The sequence below is a fragment of the Pogona vitticeps genome, chromosome 2 (genome assembly GCF_051106095.1).
Source record: "Pogona vitticeps strain Pit_001003342236 chromosome 2, PviZW2.1, whole genome shotgun sequence".
Classification (NCBI taxonomy): domain Eukaryota; kingdom Metazoa; phylum Chordata; class Lepidosauria; order Squamata; family Agamidae; genus Pogona; species Pogona vitticeps.
Window position 1 is genome coordinate 15,009,737 of NC_135784.1, and position 18,504 is coordinate 15,028,240.

The following is an 18,504-nucleotide window of genomic DNA, read 5'->3' on the forward strand; positions in this document are numbered from 1 at the left end:
TCCCACTGCTAATGCCAAAATAATACTTGTGATTTTCTTAAGCAAGGGAGAGCATAGTTGGAGGCAAAAGAAAGGTTTTTATTTAATGTGCACCTGAGGATGTACACAAGCAGAATGCAGACGTATTCCCAAGCCCATGAGGCTTTAACACCAGTTTTTATAGAAATTAAACAAAGAATGAAAGACACAGACACATTATTCATCAAGCAGGCTGGTAGTCAGGAAATTTCTGACACTGAATCATGATGGGATATTTGACACAGATCTCAGAAGTAATAAACTAATCCTTCTCTTCTACGCCTTAACGCATAGTAAGCTAATTATTCCTTGACCTGGAAAACAGAAGTCTCTTTCATTCAGGATCAAAACTGTCGTGTTCCTTAAACTATAACACAAATAGGCTTACATCAGAAGAGCAGATGCGGTATTCCATGAAAAATTACATTAAAACACAGAAGTTAGTCTTTAAGGTGCCACTTTTTTTGTTGTTTTGCTTCATTTTTTTTTTCACTTTTGTTTTGTGTTTCTTGTTAGTTAAGGGAGACGGCCCAGAGGAGATCGCTGCCGGCAGGTTCCATTTTAAATACAACCAATGGAAGCTAATATAGGATACAAACTAATAAAGAATTATCAATCATTTCTCTTCACTATCAAGTTGAGTTTTCCCTAAACAGATGTTCTACCATTTAGATATCGGACCTAACCTTCCGGCTTGCAGTTACCTTCCACAGAACAGGAATTCGGTTACAATCTGGGTGACCCCAATATGTGGAATGACAATAAAAATAAATGTGTGCTGTCAAGTCAATTCTGACTTATGGCAACCCTTTAGGTAGAGTGTACTCAGAAGTGGCTTCCCATTCCCTTCTTCTGGGGACATTTCTGGGACTGAGCAGCTTGCCCAAGGTTACACAGGCTGGTTCTTCTTTTCAAGAGGCAGAGTGGGGAATCAAACTCCCAACCTCTCGGTCTGCTAAGCCACTGAGCTATCGAGCCAGGCATACGGTGCCCTTGTTACCCGCTCTTTATCTTCACTGTGTTGCTTCTCCTTGGTGACGGTCTAACCCTGCAACTATCTGTGACCAGCTAGACGCTGCAGCTGCATTAACACACCCCATGGTGGGTCTTCCCATTTCCAAATGCGGTCACGTGGCATAAACGGGTGAGAGCCAAGACTTTGTAAAATTTAAATCCTGGCTCTTGGGTACTGGCTACTCATCATACCTGGAAAATCCTCATTCCGATGGATGGGAATTGAGAGCAAAAGCAGGGATTTTTAAATAAGAAGATGACACCAATGAGATCTACAGAAGGATATAGTGTGGGAATTTTGTTAGAGCTGAGCTAACTGGAGTTGCCTTGGCTTCAGGGGCCCTCCGTAAGCAAAAATTAACATGGAACTCGACGTTTTTTCTACGATTCTACTTGGCCCCTGTAGGAAGGGTGCTGTTCAACTAGAAAAGGGACAAAGGCAGGGTGAATAAAGCCAGCAAGTAATTAGAGCATTGTTCCTCCAAAAGGGAAGTGTTTCTTCTGCAGTTCTTGGTTTTTAGGGAAAGGAAAGGAAGGGGATAATTGAAAGAACCTAAGAGACTTCTGACATCATAAATTCAAGAGGATGCACCCTGCCCTTTTAAAAAGAGAGATAAATATATCTCTGTCTGCGATCAGCACAGAACTGAACGTTATCCTCCACCAAGATAGTAAATGTGTGTTAAAAATTCAGACTATGGAGAAGTGCCTGCACTATTTTCAGCTGGGTGGATTCTTGGCTGATTTCTGAGGCCCAAAGGGATCTCCCCACCCCATACCCTCTTGAACGATCTCTCTCTCCCTCTGTGAAAAGGAAGGCTGGCCCCTCCGGCTGAAGCTCTTTCTGCACTCCAGACGCTTACTACCCTGTGTGGATTCTCATATGGCAAGCAAGGTTCGTGCTGCGGCTGAAGCGCTTCCCGCACGCCAAGCACTCAAACGGTTTCTCCCCCGTGTGGACTCTCATATGGGAAGCACGGTGGGTGCTCTGGCTGAAGCTCTTCCCACACTCCAGGCATTTAAAGGGTTTCTCCCCTGTGTGAGTCCTTTGATGGGAACTCAGACTGCTTCTGTCACGGAAGGTCTTCCCGCACTCCACGCATTCGAAGGGCTTCTCTCCCGTATGGATTCGATGATGGAACGTGAGGCTCCCACTGTGGCTGAAGCACTTTCCGCAGGTGGGGCATTTGAAAGGCTTCTCCCCGGTGTGGATGCGTTGATGGGAATTAAGGTTGCTCCTCACACTGAAGCTTTTTCCACACAACGAGCACTTGAACGGCTTCTCCCCGGTGTGGACTCGCATGTGGTAAGCCAGGTGGGTGCTGTGGCTGAACCTCTTCCCACATTCCAAGCAGGTGAACGGCTTCTCCCCCGTGTGGATCCGCACGTGGTCAGCGAGGTGGGTATTGCGGCTGAACCGCTTCCCACACGCCAGGCACTCAAACGATTTCTCTCCCATGTGAATGATCTTACGACAAAAAAGATCGGCGCTCGGAGTGAGGCTCTTTCCACGGTCCAAATCTCCAAACGGCTTCTCTCCTCTGCCTGTTCTCAGATCTTTTTCAGGGGATGATTTGTTTAAAAATATCGTGCTGTATTCTGAGCGCTGCAAGAGCCTGCGCCCGACATGGACCTTCCAATGAGCGTTTAGACTGGCTTGAGAGCCGAAAACTTTCTTGCACACTGAGCACTTGTAGCTTTTGCTGCTTTCATCCATTTTCTCTTTGAATGGAGTTTCGTGAAAACTTCCATGCGGAGAAAAAAAGGATTCATTCTTCTTCATCTCGGTTTCAGTCTTCATCTTCTGGGGCTTCTTCTCCTTCTCCTCTCCTTTTTCCAACACCTGAAGAGGTTCTTCCTCACCCTTCCTCTCTCCCACACCAGGAGCTGAAAGAGAAAAAGAAAAGAAAACCTGGCTGTGGTGAAAATTTAAAATGGAGTCTCAAAACAGGAAACAAAACCTAGCAAGTACAGTGGTGCCTCACATATGATGTTAATTCGTTCCAGCGAAATCGCTGTAGAACGAAAATGTCGTAATGCAAAAATAAAAAATCCATTGAAACACATTAAAACCCGTTTAATGCATTCCAATGGGCTAAAATCTCACCGTCCAGCGAAGATCCTCCGTAGAGCGGCCATTTTTGGTGGCTGTCTTGCGAGGAATCTGTCCCAGAAAACAGCGGGGAGCCATTTTATTTACCCGGCGACCATTTTGAAACAGCCGATCAGATGTAGGAAAATCGTCGTTTTGCGAAGAATCGGTTCCCGAAGCAGGGAACCAATCATCGCAAAGCGAAAAAAGCCTATTCAGACCATCGTTTTGCAATCGCAAAAACATCGTCGTAATGCAGTTTCGTCATAATGCAGGGCAATCATAAAGCAGGGCACGACTGTATACATTAACTTGGATTCCCAGGGTGGTGTAGTGGATAGAGTGACGGACTAGGACTCCGGAGAACAGGGTTCGAATCCTCACACAGCCATGGAAACTCAGTGGAACTGTAGAATCGGCAAACCATTCCTTAGATATCTCACTGACTTTGAAAGCCTTATTCAGATTAGTTCCGACTTGATAACACAGAACACATACATACATTAACCACAATTAACTAGAAACACATCATCTATGGAAAACCTTTGACTCCACAGTCGAAGAAAGCACCAGGAGGTTGTATAAATACTGTGTATTTTGAGGCCATAGTGATGTTGCTCATAAATTGGTTTCACCAACTGAACTTTAATTTATCTTAAAGGCTTGAAGATGAATGGATTTATTCAAATGTGATCTTATCATAAAATCTTTAAGATTAACAAATTAGTTTGAGTGTGATCTTATTCGGATGTCGTTGTATTACTCATAAATTAGTTTCATTAATTTAACTTTAGTTTAAAATTAACAAATTTATTTGACTGTGGTCTTAGACCATGACTCATACATTTGTCCATCTTTAAAGTGCCACAGTACTTTTGTTAATTTTCTTTCTCCCTGCCCCTGGTTTTTTTGAAATAGAATAACATTGTTTTTTTTTAAGAAAGTGCTACAGGGGAATGTAAAGAAAAGCTCACCCAGAGACACCACGTGGGCAAAATTCTCCACCATGACTTCCCAGTGCAGAGCCCTCTGGCCCGGATCCAGCAGCGCCCACTCCTCCTCGGAGAAATGCATAGCGATGTCCTCAAAGGCGACCGGACCCTGGAAAAACAAGAATTTTTTTCAAAATTCTCAGCCACACCACAATTGTCCACCCTTTCTAAAGTCCAGTCCTGAAAATAGTCATAACCATCGGAGGACTTGACCCTTCACTTCTCACACTTCCAACTTTTCCTATGGGCATTTTGGAAGGCGGAGGAAACTTCTTTTGGTTGGAAGGAGATGTAACAAAGTACAGTGGTACCCAGGCTCAGATCTCCCAATTCCTTTCCTCCTACCTGTTCTGGCTGCTTGGGTGCTGTTTCCATTTCTCCACAAAGAGAGGATTGAGGATATGTCCCCAATGCATTTCCACTGTCTGCAAGGGAGACCAAAGGAGTGAGAAGACATCTATTCATCTAGAAATATTTTATCCCGCATGTTAACTAAAAAAGAATGCCTCTTCCTATTTGCTCATGAGCCTGAAGTTCAACATCTATATGAATGCAGAAGAAATGCAACTCAACTTATAGACATAGAAAGAGACTTAAGAGAAGTAAACTAAATATAGATGTCCCGCCTGGTTTCTTACTTGGTAAGGCAGGACCTCCATCTTCCTCTCGCGTATCCTTCAGAAGGAGAGGGCTCAATCCTGGATATGAAGGAGTGTCTACGGCCTGAGGGAAACCAGTGACCAATTCAGAAGGTTCCTGCGTGCAAAACAAAATACAGTGGTACCTCACAAGACGAAATTAATCTGTTCCATAGTTAATGCCGTCTAGCAAAAATTTTGTATTGCGAGGCATGGTTTCCCATAGGAATGCATTGAAATTTAATTAATGTGTTCCTATGGGAGGAAAAAGTTCAAAACAAATTTTTTTTTAGAATAAATCACCTACCTGTAGACTGAGCCCGGCTCCTCACACTGCCTTGATAGCCAAACAGCTCAGAGCCGGCACCAAGCAGGGAGTGGGCAGCCTTTTTGTGCTCTTCTCCGCTCCAGCCCCTCCTCCTCCCGCCTCACAGCTGATCGGCGCTGAGTCTTAGAAGCTTCCCCAGGCTTGCCCAGCAGGTAAACAGGCAGTGGAAATGCACTGGAGAAGCCTCTGAAAGTGGTGCTCTGCCGGGGGTGGGTGGCAGGGTCAGGCCCGCCCCCCCCACGGCAAAGCGACACTTTCAGAAGCCTCCCGGGTGCACAAGCCGAGAGGGGCGCGGGGGGTGGCGGGCCTGCCCCTGCCACCCACCCACCCACCCACCCCACGGCAAAGCAGCGCTTCAGAGGCTTCCCTGGGTGCATTTCCACTGCCTGTTTACCTGCTGGGAAAGCCCAGAGAAGCCTCTGACACCCTGTGACAATCAGCTGTGAGGCAGGGAGGGAGCAGAGAAAAGCACACACACTCCGCCCCCCCAGCAAAGCACCGCTTTCAAAAGCCTCCCAGTGCCAAACAGGGCCCACAGGAAAAATCATCTTGTGAGGTACCAAAACCCTCGCCGGAACCAATCGTCTAGTGAGTTTTTCGTCTGGCTAGGTAATCGTCTTGCAGGGCACCACTGTAAGGACTATCAACTCAGGAAGAGAAAGAAATTAAAGAACACCTAGTACAGGAAGGGGAGTCATCAAGTGCAAAAAAGAGAAGGCACATTCTCAGCCCCTCAGGAAAACCAAAATTCTCACCAACTTCTCCTCCTGCTTCTTCTCCGCTGCCTGGCTCAGGAGGAAACCTTCCGCCAGGGACACGGCCTGGGAAGTGGATTCCGGCTTGCACTCTCTGACCCAGATCTTCATCGCTGGTGGGAGGACAATCAAGAACTGTTCGAGGACAATCAGGTCCAGCATCTCAGCCTTGGTGTGTTTTTCTGGCTTCAGCCACTGACGGCAGAGACGGTGGAGTTGGCTGCAAACCACCCGGGGCCCCTCATCTTCCTGGTAGCAGAACTCCCGGAAAGGCTGGCGCTGAAAATCGGGGCCGAAAGAGTCTCCATGGAGGTTGGTCTGCGCAGTTCTTCTGGGGAATTCCTCATTCCTCCAAACTTCCATGTCCTTTGGCTGTCTCTCGGCTTCAGCGCCAACAGAGCCTTGTACGTTCATCTCCTCTGAAGGAGCCAATGGAACAGAACGAACAGGTCCTTCTACTTCTCTCTGCAGGAATGGCAGAAAGAAAAAGAACAGGAGGAGGAGCAAGACACGGGAAGGTTGTGTCACGCTGAAAACCCCAGTTGAAGGATGGCTCTGGATGACAACCACAGGAATAAAGACGGCTGCCAGGGCTCTGTTCTTCACCTCTTGTCACCTACACACCTCTCCTGCCTTCTCTGCATCGCTGCTACCAACTTCCTCAAAACGTAAGGGGAAGACACCCCCTAGGGAGGCTGAAACAAAGACGAAAAGGTTCTTTACCACGCGACAGGTATGACACGCAAGTGCATTTGGCATCATTTTAATTTCAAGATGCCTTTAAAAAAACTATCTAGTAGAATTTGTATACGTTCAAAACCAGGGTTTCTGCTGAAATGCTTTATTCTTAGAAAAACCCTAATTCTCTGCCTTGTCCGGCGTCTACATCCCTGCTACACACTTTGGCCCTCTTTTTGCATCTCTTTCCAGGCCTCGCATTGCTGCCATCAGGGAAGGCTGACAAGCCCCAATGCTGGTGCTTTCCATCCGGTCTCTCTTTAACTGGCACAAGCTTTAACTTGGACAAACTGTCCAAGGGGACATCCAGGCGTGCTCTCTCTCTCTCTCCCCAGGCCCTGACCTTTCCTCCTTTGTGGTGCATCCCTAGTGCACAGAAGCACAGCACAAGCTTGCACGCATGCCTGGGGTGAGCTGGGAGAGGCTGGAGATAAGTGCCTAACTTTTTAAGTGACACCAGACAACAAACAGAACATTTATTTATTTTTATTTATTTATTGTCATTGTAAGTATATACACAGTATACCCATACAATGAAATTCACAGACACTGAGAGGCCAGACACACACACACTCCTCCAAAACCACCTGCCCTGAGATTTCTCTCTCTGCCCAGGTGAGAAAAATCTGACAAGTGTCGATAAGCAAGCACTTCTCCAACAGGAGACCTGGGGAAGCCCAGCACTTCCTTGGGACTTTAGCTGTCACCCTGGGACCAGATTACATACTGAAGCTGCATGGAGAATCATTCATGGATTTAACCAGGCTCTTAATGACTGAACCCAAAAGGGCATTAACAGAGCAGCAATTGTCATGCACACATCCTGGAAGAAAAAAGCCTTGCACCACTTTTTAAACACTTCCAGGGGTGCAAGAGAGGTACAGTGAAGGGTGTAAAACCACCTCCCTGAGATCCTATGCACAACCTCCCCCCCATTCAAAAGGTGCCCTTACAGAGACCATCCCTGTAGACAGAACAGGCTGGGGCTCCTGATCGCCCCCCCCCCGCCCCTTCCCGACTCTGCAGAGCCTCCTCCCAGTCCAACCAGCACACATACCAGTGCAGATGCTAATCCGTGGGGAGGTCTTAGCTTTGCAGACTGGAAGGAAGGCGATCCTGGAGGGCGAAGAGATTAATGTTTTGTGTTTTTTTGCGGGGGTGGGATTATTGCGATCACTTGCTCCGGCCTGGGAGGGGGGAGTGGGAGGGAGGGAGGGAGGGAAGGGCGCCTGGCTCTTGGAGGGACCCCCCCCCGCCTTGCAGAGGCTCCTTGTTCCTCTGATCCCCACCACCCCCACTCACCCCCACTTCTCCCCCACCCCCAAAAGCCAAGCTCCCCCCTCTCCTCCACCTCCAGGCGCTCCCCCACCGCCGCCCTCCCCTCTCCTGGAGCTCATCCATTCCCTACCCGCCCCCGCAAGAGTCACCTGCAACCCCTCCCGGAACTCTCCGGAGGTCCCTTCGGTGGGACGGAAAAAAGCCCCGGACCTCAACGGCGGAAACAGGAAGTAGACACATTCCGGCGTCGCTTCTCCGCCTTCGTTGAGAGACGCTCTGGGGCTCACGACTCTATGCTTTTAACCCTTTGGGAGGAAACCAGAAATTGGGAAGAGGAAGCAGCCCCCACCCGGCTAAAAACGTCCTCCCGTTTATTGGTATAAAAACATTGTTGGATGCTGTTTTCAGCTGGATGAAACTTGCCAGGGCTGGATGCTGTACTTTGAAACCCCACCCTGCCTTTATTTAAATATTAAAACCTGTTCTCCTGTAACCTGACATGTTTTTCTCTGTGTGATGGGTGCTTTTGTGAGCAACTTCAAAGCACGCATAAGTCCAGGGGGGGGGGGACAAAAAAATAACATAAACTTGTATTGCATTCTTAATTTCTGTACTGATTTTCAGTTTGTTAGATCCTGTGTTTTACAACTCTTAAGGGTCAAGCAGGTTTCCCCCCCCCCCAAGATGTTCTTGGAGGCGCTCAGCACTCTGTAACATAAATAACTCTTGGAAGCCTGGGATCAAAGCCTCTTCTCTATGGAGGGTGAAACAGCTTTTGGGAGAGAAGGAAGACTGGAGGAAAAAAGATCCATGCCTCTTATGGATCCCACTTTGTAGCAATACTTACATTTCCTGAAACATTAAAATGCCAATGATAACCCTGGACTACCCTGCAGGACTGCCGTTCATTCTCCCTCCCGCCACCTGTTTTGCCTGCCTGCCTATCTATCATCTTCTGCTGTTGCTTAGTCGACAAGTCATCTCCGACTCCTTGTGACCCCATGGACCAGAGCACAACAGGCCCTCCTGTCTTCCACTGCCTGGAGTTGGGTCAAAGTCATGTTGGTCGCTTCGGTGACACTGTCCTCCATCTCGTCCTCTGTCGTCCCCTTCTCCTCTTTCCCTCACACTTTCCTAACATCAGGGTTTTTTCCCAGGGAGTCTTCTCTTCTCATGAGATGGCCAAAGTATTGGAGCCTCAGCTTCAGGATCTGTCCTTCCAGTGAGCACTCAGGGTTGATTTCCTTCAGAATGGATAGGTTTGTTCTCCTTGCATTCTAGGGGACCCTCAACAGCGTCCTCCAGCACCGCAATTCTTTATGGTCCAGCTCTTCTACCCTGCCCATTTAGTGGTAAGCCACTACTCTGGGCAGCCTTCATTAGTTCTCGAAAATAAGGATAAGCACTAGAAGTGTCATTTGGCATTTGTGTGTGTGTGTGTGTTTTTTTTTTACTCCGCATTCCAGACGTTTCCCAAGAATTTCCCTGCCAGAATTCCAGGAGTTCTGGCCCATAGACACGTCTCTTTCGCTCACCTGGAACAGGGCCTCGCTCAGAGGCTTCTGAGGCCTGTGTTTCCTGTATGAAAAACCAAAACCAGTGCCCCGTTGTCTCCTCAGAGGTGTAGTCTCACTGACCATTAGGGTCCACATAAGGCTTTCTCAAAGAAAGAGTACCCCACAGGAAGACCTCGGCCTCCCAGGAAGCACCGGGGCAGTTTCCCTTTTCAGCTCTTCAGAAGGCACCCTCTAGAGAGAGCAGCCATTTTCTATCTCCTTTTTTCGCCACCGTCTTCCTACGAGTTATTCTTGAGTTCCAGGGCCCCACCTTCAACAAGGAAAGGCTTTGGCTGTGATAAGACAAGGACACAACACAAACAGATGAATCGGTGGCCTCCTTGAAAGCTTCCAGGGCTACACAGCATCCCCCACCCCCAGCTGCGAATGGCTGCTCTAGAGCAAGGGTCCCCAACCTTGGGCCTCCAGATGTTCTTGGACTTCAACTCCCAGAAATCCTGGCCAGCAGAGGTGATGGTGAAGGCTTCTGGGAGTTGTAGTCCAAGAACATCTGGAGGCCCCAAGGTTGGGGAGCACTTCTCTAGAGAACTTAAAAGGCAACAAAACTATGACTCTCAGGAAAAAAAAACGGTTGGCACACCGTTAAATAGTTAAAGGAACCGGGCTATCAGTCACAAAAGGCTCATTTTGTCAATTAAAATCAGATGTTCTTTCAATTGTAAGAAAGAATTAAGACTAGAAATCCTGTATTGGCAGCGTCTTCAGATCGGACAGGAGGGATCAAATACAGTTCCTCGCAGTTTAGTAAACCACTGCTTTGCACTCAATTTTTTGAAACTGTCGTTAAAACTGGGTCCTCCGTTACTCTTAAGAATCTTGCCAGGAGGTATATAACAATGTGGCACTGATTTCCCTGATACCTCATCTTAACATATGGGGCAAGAAGAAAGCATTTATTAATGTTAGCAGTGCAATCAGTAGGTAGAGAAATTTAAATTCCAGAATCCATATGCTAGCTTTTATAGAAGTTGTATAAAATGTCAACAATTAAAAAAAAACAGCCTGTTTTCTTTTAAATAGTCTTTTATCCCATTTTCTCGATGTCTCCAAGTTGAAACATTTCTTTCACATCTGGCCCACCATGGAATATAGAATTCATCTGGTACCTTTTCAGGCAAGGATAGCCTGCCTCTGTTAATGGAGGCTTTGTTTAAAACAAGGAAAATGCATGAGTGTCTACATATCTCCATGCCTTATTAAGAGCAGGCTTAGCGATGCCACAAAGTATAAAGAAAGGACACTGGCTACTTTAGGACATTAATACATTTGTTAAGAGCATAGCACATCTGCTTCTGTCTTAAGAGTTACAAGGAGGAGGTATCTCCTCACACTCATATATGTGGTTTGATATGGGGCTCAAACGCTGCCTCTGCCTTCCACTCCATTTCTGCTTTTTGACAGTCCAAGCAAAAGCCAACTACACGCTTCAGCCCCTCTTGAGGTGGAGTCCAGGATGGGTTTTCACACTTCCACAGCAGCCCAAACGTGAAGGTCCCAAGACTTTATGAAAAGTATACAGTACGATGGGAAATTACTTCCAAGATGTGGAAAAACGTGGATTATAACAAACTCTGTTGTAATACCAAAAGCTATACTGCACATAGTATGGTTTCTTCCTCCCTCTAGTAGCTAGTTCTGGTAATAACATTGTGGAAATATACAGTGGTGCCTCTCTTGATGACGTTAATTCGTTCCAGCGAAATCGCTGTAGAGCGAAAATGTCTTCAAACGAAATAAAAAACCCCATTGAAACGCATTGAAAACCGTTCAATGTGTTCCAATGGGCTGAATATCTGCTCGTCCAGCGAAGATCCTCCATACAGCGGCCATTTTCGGTGCCTGTAAAGCAAGGAATCCGTCCTAGAAAACAGCGGGGAGCCATTTTCTTCAGCCGGTGGCCTTTTTGAAACCCGACAATCAGCTGTTTGCTGATTGTCGTAAAGCGAAAATAGGTTCCCGAAGCAGGGAAACAATCATCGCACAGCGAAAAAAAAACATTTAAAACATCGCAAAAGCGATCGCAAAAACGTCAACGTAAAGCGGATTTGTCATAGAGCGGGGTAATCGCCCAGCGGGGCACGACTGTATTTCTCTAATGAATGCTATACCTAGCATGGTCTCTGGCTCTCTCTAGTGGCCTGTTCTAATACCTTCATCATAAGAAATATATATTTCTGGATTTTTTTTTCTTTTAATATTTTTAATACTTTCAGACCATGGATAAGTGAATAATCCTCCCGTGGATAAAGGGGTTCTATTGTAATGTGCTGGCTCATGGATGAACTATATACCTCATCATCCTTGGGAAAGTCTGATTGCAAGAAACGCAAAATAAAGCTAGATGAGAGTTATCTGAAGGTCCCGTGATCTCTGAGGACCTCCTGCAGCATAGACTGAGAATGAAATTAACTTATCCTGTGCTGCTGTAGAACAAATGTTGTGGAACCAGAAAAAGAGAAGAGGAGGGAGGAGGGAAAGAGTTGCAGGACCTATGGAAGAAAGAAAAGCAACTCCTGAAGTTCTTGGCCTTGTTTTTCCCCTGCGTGGATACTCATGTGAGAGCGAAAACTTTCCCCGTGATAGAAAGTCTCGTCACACTGCACGCACTTCAACGGTTTCTCCTCTGTGTGGATTTTTATATGGGAACAGAGGGTGCTTCTGTGCCGGAAGCTCTTTCCGCATTCGGAGCACTGAAAGGACTTCTCCCCGGTGTGGATCTTTTGGTGGCGACTAAGCGTGCTTCTAGTTCTGAAGTTCTTCCCACATTCCAAGCACGGAAACGGTTTCTCCCCTCTGTGGATTCTCATATGGAAAACCAAGCTTCGGTTGTAACCCAACCTTTTCCCGCATTCCAGGCATTCAAAGGGTTTCTCCCCTGTGTGGATCTTTCGGTGGGATCTAAGAGAACTTCTGTCACTGAAGCTCTTCCCACATTCCACGCAGGTAAAGGGTTTCTCCCCAGTGTGGACCCTCATATGGTCAGCAAGGTGCTTTCTCCGACTGAAGGACTTTCCACATTCAGAGCACGAAAATGGTTTCGTCCCTGTCTCGAGCCCCATATAATGAGCAAGGCTTGTGTTGTGGCTGAATTTCTTTCCAAAATCGGGACACTCAAAAGATTTATCCCCTGTGTGGAGTGTTATATGAGAAGCAAAGTCTGCGCTCTCATTTATGCCTTTGTCACCGTCCATGTATCGAAATGGCTCCTCTTCTCTAGGTATGCTTAGATCTTTTTCTGGGGCTAAAGTATGACAAAAATCCTCACTGTATCCTGAGCGTGCCATCGTTTTTCTCCCTCGGTGGATCTCCCACTGAGTATTTAGACTGACGTGAAATTGGAAGCTTTCCTTGTGCACCGGGTGCTTGAGAGTTTTGCTGCTTTGGTTCATGCCTTCTTGGACACAATGCTCACCGGCATTTTCATGTGGAACAGGAAAGGACTTGTCCCTCTTCTCTTCACTTTCAGTTTTCATCCCCTGGGGTCTCTCCTCCTCAGTGACTTTTTCCAAGCATACTTGCCTTTCTTCCTCCGACCTGCTCCCTCCCACACCAGGAGCTGAAAGAAAACGGAAAACAAAAACCTGGATATTCTGAAGATGTTAAAAGGAGTCTCAAATGGGGAAACAAAACCCATCAAGTATAAACTAACTTATCCACAATTAAGCGGAAACGTGTCACCTGCAGAAAACCTTTGGTTCCAGAGATGGATATACTATCGGAAGTGTTGAAAGACCGTCCAGTACAAAAGGCAACTCAACAATGGGATTTATTATATAAATGGCTTGATTCAGTAGATAGAGCTTGTTAACCATAGACGTAAACTAAGAGGTTACTGCAAGTAGTCATCTGGAAGGGCAATCAAACTGTAGAAAGGCAAAAAATGGACTTGATATTGTAACGCGAATAACAGGTTTTGATGAAAGTATATTTTAAGTTCTCCTTCTTCCCTCCCTTTTTTGTCCATTCCCTTTGCCTTCTGTACCCCTTACCCTATCCCTAGGTTTTTTTTTTAATTTTTAAGTCTTCTGGCTCCACACTCAAACACCTTTGGGAAGAAAGCCACAAGGATGCTGTTAAAGGTAAAGCTTCCACTTGACATTTAGTTCAGTTGTGTCTGACTCTAGTGCGCGGTTCTCACCCCTGTCTCCAAGCCGTAGAGCCAGTATTTGTCCGTAGACAGTTTCCATGGTCATGTGGCCAGCACGATTAGACGCAGAACGCCGTTACCTTCCCACTGAGGTGGTACCTATTTATCTACTCACATTTTTCAATGCTTTCAAACGGCTAGGTTGGCAGGAGCTGGGATTAGGGTGCATACTTACGAACAATAAGAACAACAGCTTTGCCCCTGTGTTACTTCACAGTACAACATGCTACTACCCTATGGTATAAAGCAGCACATGCCAAACAAGTGAATTTGTTTGGCATGTGCTGCTTTATACCACTATTTATTTAATATTTAATTTATTTATTTAACTTACATGGCACCCACACTACCCAAAGGTCTCTGGGCAGCTATCAACAATTTGAATACAATTAGACAGATAAAAAGATAAAACAAGTAAAATACAATTAAAAGTAATGAACCATGCAGGACTATTACTGAAACCCATCCTCACTGAAAAGGTCTAGTATTTGGCTGGCATTGCCCCTCTGAAGTACATCAAGAGGTGCTAGCAAATAACGAACAAAATTACAGCAAACCCACCAACTTCAGGCACCAAATCCTTTGAGGATGGCTAAAACCAAGGAAAAGTTTTCTGCCCTCTCAGACTTTAAATACTAAATATTAATATATTAAGAGGCAAAGCTAAACCTATGGAGAAAAAAAACATACAACTTGCCTAATGGATGAAGAGCATTTCCCACCAAGAAAAGACTCTGGAAGTCACTTAAGAGAAATCAAAGTAGGAAAATCAAAGGATAATCAGGTAATTAATGCCTGATTCTTTCTTCTTCTCTTGGTTTATTTTCTCTTCTCCATCTTGAAGAACTGGCTATTTTATGTAATAATTTCTTTTTTGTTATATTTATTTGTTGTTTCATGTGTTTGTAACCTGCCAGATAGGCAGGATATAAATAAATGAATGAATGAATGAATGAATAGAATTAAATTACTTAGATATAGAACTATGGATAAATTCAATCAATGCAGCACTTATGTGCAAGCAATTTATGCCTCACCATGCATACAAAAAGAAGATCTAGCCAATAGGTGGGGCATCGTTACTGAAATAGGCCACTTCTGGTCAAAAATAATTAATTATTTCAATTTTTAAAAATTGTTTAAATCTGATTTTTATATTTTAGAAGTGTCCATGAGGTGTGTCACAGTATTTGCGCAATACTCGGCCACAAAGAAAGAAAACATTTGGTTGAACTTACCAAACCAAAGAGCCTTTAGGGTCAGCATATTTATTTCAGGATGACTTTTTTTCTGGTTGCAACACCCTTTTTCAGGCACATCGCTGTTGCAGGTGGTCGGTGGAGACATACATTTGCCATAAGGCTTTCGTTACCATTTTCGGTTTGGTGTTTTAGTTTTGCAGCAAGCCGCCCACGCGGCTGTCTCTCTGAAAAGAGAGGGAACGATGGAAAGGAAAGGAAAACTTACCTAAAGACACCAGGTGGACCAGATTCTCCTCCATGACTTCCCAGTGGAGAGTCCTCTGCGTTGCATCCAGCAGAGCCCACTCCTCCTCGGAGAAATACACAGCCACCTCCTCAAAGGCTAGCAGACCCTGCAAGAAAAGGAAGCTCCTTAACCTTACAGACCCCACAATTGTTCTAATTTTTAAAAGTACAGTGGTGCCTCGCTAGACGATGTTAATTCATTCAGTGAAAATCACTGTTGTATGAAAACATTGTCTAACGAAGCACGGTTCCCCATTGGAATGCACTGACATCCGTTTAATGCATTCCAATGGGGACAAATCGTCATCGTTTTGCGAAGATCGCCCATAGGGAAACCGTTTTGCAAAGCGCTGATCAGCTGTCAAAATTGTCATCTAACGAAAAACGGTCCCGAAAACACCCGTTTTGCGAAGCACCAATCAGCTGTCAAAATCGTCATTTAGCGAAAACCAGTCCCAGAAAAAAAACCGTCTTGCGAAGCATGGACTGAAACATCATCCAGTGAAAATCGCCCATAGGGAAAACCATTTTGCGAAGCGCTATAGCGCTCGCAAAAACGCGTCATCTACCGATTTCCTTGTCCCGCGAGGCAATCGTCTAGCGAGGCACTACTGTACATTCTAGAAAAGAAGCGCCTGTCAACAAGGGTCAAATTCAGTCCTTCACATCTCATTTCCTCCTATTTCCTCACAAGCATTTGCGACATAAATAAATCCAACGGAGAAGCTTTTTACAGTCCTAGAGGGGAAACTAGGTATCCGGCGTCCCCTCTGTTCATCCATTTCCCCTACCTGTTCTGGATGCACAGGGGCCATTTCCCGTCCTTCACAAAGAGGAGAGGAGCCAGGATGTATCCTCAGTGAGTTTGCAGGGTCTGGAAAGGGAAACCAAGGGGGTGGGGGTGGAAATAGGTTTATTTTTCCTAAACATATTATCACTAACATTAACAGGGGAAAAGTTTCTTTTGTTGTTTTGATTAACAAAAACTTGAATGTGTATGTGAACGCAGAGGATCTGTAATTGAACTCATCAACCTGGAAGCACCTATAAGAGAGGGGGTCCGAGTAGAAGACGCTGGTGAGTTTCTCACCTGGCAGGGCAGGGCTTCCACCTGCCTCCTTCTCTTTCTTCAGGAGGAGAGGCCTCTGTCTTGGGTCCGCTGGAGTTTCCACTACCTGAGGAATGTCACTGATCAATTCTGAAAACCCTTGCATCTGAAATGAGGTTTGGGACAGCCGACAGAGGAACAAAGAAAGAAATTAAAGAACAAACAGGAAAGGATGGCAACTTTATGAAGAGAAAGATTCTTTGGTGAAACAACGCCCATAAAAGGATGGGCAGTTTCTTGGACTTTCAGGAAGACCAAAACTCTCACCAGCTCCTCCTCCTGCTTCTTCTCCGCTCTCTGGCTCAGGAGGAAACCTTCCGCCAGGGACACGGCCTGGGAAGTGGATTCCGGCATGCATTCTCTGACCCAGATCCTCATCTCTGGTGGGAGGACAGTCAGGAACTGTTCGAGAATGATCAGGTCCAGGATTTCCGCCTTGGTGTGTTTTTCTGGCTTCAGCCACTGACAGCAAAGGTGGTGCAGTTGGCTACAAACTGCCCGGGGCCCTTCGTCTTCCTGGTAACAGAACTGCCGGAAATGCTGACGCTGAACCTCTGCGCAGAGAGAGTCCCCATGGAGGTTGGTCTGTGCTGTTCCTTCTGGGAAGTCCTCCTTCCTCCATCGCTCCATGGCATCCAGCTGTTTCCCAGCTTCAGCACCAACAGAGTCTTGCAAGTCCATCTCTTCCAAAAGAGCTGAAGGAACGGAAGGGGACGAGGCGTCTTCTCTCTAGAAAAAACACACAAACATCGTAACAATTCAGGAAGAACGTGCCTTTGGTCTGGTCTGTTCATGGCCAGGAGCTCTAACCCTTGATGTGCTTTTAAGACACCAGGATTATTTCTGGGTGAGGATATGTTACCCAAACTCCCTTGAGGCCTCTGCCAACCAGACACAACGCTATGATTTCCACCAGACGGACCTCCCTTGTGGCGAGAGAAAGGGTGGTTATCCAGTCCTGGAGCTTCAATGGCTAGTAATAAAATGAAATTGAATCCATGTATGAAAATGAGAAGCAAAAGAAAATAACCTGTATTAATAGAGAAGCTGTACTGTAGAGTAAGTAGATGCAATAATTCTTGAAACAGTGAAGCCAAGAAAAGGTGGCGAAAAAACTCTATACAGGATGGGTTGATGGCCAATAAAAGAAGCCACGTCCTTACCTGATTAGGGACTTGATGAACAAAAACAAGATTTAATGGCCTGGGTGGGATGGGATTTAAGAATATGAGACGTTTTAGCCCATCAGAAGGAGATAGTTTTCCTAAGAACCTGGGAAGTCCCTCACAGAAGGAGAATGTTGGTTGTCGTCCTTGTAGGCTGCGAGGGGCACACCGACAACTTTTCCCCCCCACATCCAGAACGGCCTGGCCTGAGATTGCTCTCCCTGCCTGGAGATCTAAAAAGCAACAGCCATTCCCTGCGATTTTTACCTAGTACCCTGGGGACCCCTGGGAACTGAAGGTGCATAAAGGGTCTTTACTTGATTGCTGCAGGAGTAAAACCTTGCAGACTTAAAAAAAAAAGAGCAACAGGGGGAAGAATTTTTTCCCCTTTACACAGAGCAGGGCACAAGCCACCTCCACCTTCTTTAGGTCCGGCAGGATCCTCAACAGAGACCACCGAAGGGAGAGGGGTCGCTTTCCTTACCTCCATGCCCACATTCCCAGTCGGCAGAGACCTCCTCCCAGTTCAACACCACCCCCCCATCCACACCAGCATCGATGCCAATCACGGTGAAAACTGGTTTCCAAGCATCCCAATTTAAAGAGGGCGGGTGAGGGGGGGGAGGATCCGCGGGGAGGGCTTGGCTTTGCAGAATAGAAGGAGCTCTCGGAGGAGAAGGTGGATTTCTGGGGGGGGGTGGGAATCCCCAAAGGAGGCTCACCTGCTCTAGTCTTGGAGGGAGGAGCACCTGGATTTTCCAGGGACTCTGCCCGCCCAGCCATTCCCTTCCTCTGATCCCGCCCCCAATCATTCGCCCCTCTTTCTCAAGCCAAGGCTCCTCCGTCTCTAACAGCCACCCCCCCCCAATAGGCACTCACCCACTTCTTGGTCCCCCAATGAGGAATCACCAGCCCCACCCGGAACTCCCGAGATGGGTCTCTGCGGGGAAGGAAAAAGCCAACGCACCTGGGAGGCAGAAACAGGAAGCCAAAGTTCAGAACTTCGCTTCTTCCTAGGAGACTCTCTGGGACACTCCAATCAATGGTTTTAACCATATGGGAGAATAGAAGTTGGAAATGCACCCCCCCTCAAAAAAGCTTCATTCAATTTATTTATGTGAAATGTCTTACATGTTATATATTCATCTAGGGGGGTTCCAAGGTGG

General features: G+C 46.3%; 3 protein-coding genes across 9 annotated transcripts in view; 1 reads left to right on the top strand and 2 right to left on the bottom strand.

Moving 5' to 3' along the window:
* LOC144587171 (uncharacterized) overlaps window positions 1–18,504 on the top strand; it is a 176,420-nt gene that overhangs the window by 102,820 nt on the left and 55,096 nt on the right. The gene's annotated exons all lie outside the window — the stretch shown is intronic.
* LOC144587357 (uncharacterized) lies at window positions 58–8,115 on the bottom strand. 5 transcript variants are annotated; one of them, XM_078387628.1, is made up of 7 exons: window positions 8,003–8,115; window positions 7,633–7,691; window positions 5,838–6,302; window positions 4,755–4,872; window positions 4,462–4,541; window positions 4,099–4,225; window positions 58–2,919 (listed from the first exon to the last, which is right to left on the bottom strand). In XM_078387628.1, exons 1-7 carry the CDS (start codon window positions 8,091–8,093, stop codon window positions 1,895–1,897), a joined length of 1,965 nt encoding a protein of 654 aa, XP_078243754.1. In that variant the 5' UTR covers window positions 8,094–8,115; the 3' UTR covers window positions 58–1,894. The 5 variants fall into 5 exon arrangements, with proteins under 5 accessions (XP_078243754.1, XP_078243753.1, XP_078243757.1 ...); XM_078387627.1 differs by having other exon boundaries at window positions 4,743–4,872; XM_078387631.1 differs by having other exon boundaries at window positions 5,838–6,532; window positions 8,003–8,093.
* LOC144587352 (uncharacterized) lies at window positions 10,297–18,409 on the bottom strand. 3 transcript variants are annotated; one of them, XM_078387552.1, is made up of 6 exons: window positions 18,218–18,409; window positions 16,440–16,901; window positions 16,155–16,278; window positions 15,856–15,938; window positions 15,045–15,171; window positions 10,297–12,986 (listed from the first exon to the last, which is right to left on the bottom strand). In XM_078387552.1, exons 1-6 carry the CDS (start codon window positions 18,392–18,394, stop codon window positions 11,920–11,922), a joined length of 2,040 nt encoding a protein of 679 aa, XP_078243678.1. In that variant the 5' UTR covers window positions 18,395–18,409; the 3' UTR covers window positions 10,297–11,919. The 3 variants fall into 3 exon arrangements, with proteins under 3 accessions (XP_078243678.1, XP_078243679.1, XP_078243680.1); XM_078387553.1 differs by lacking the exon at window positions 18,218–18,409 and adding an exon at window positions 18,061–18,188; XM_078387554.1 differs by lacking the exon at window positions 18,218–18,409 and adding an exon at window positions 17,823–17,945.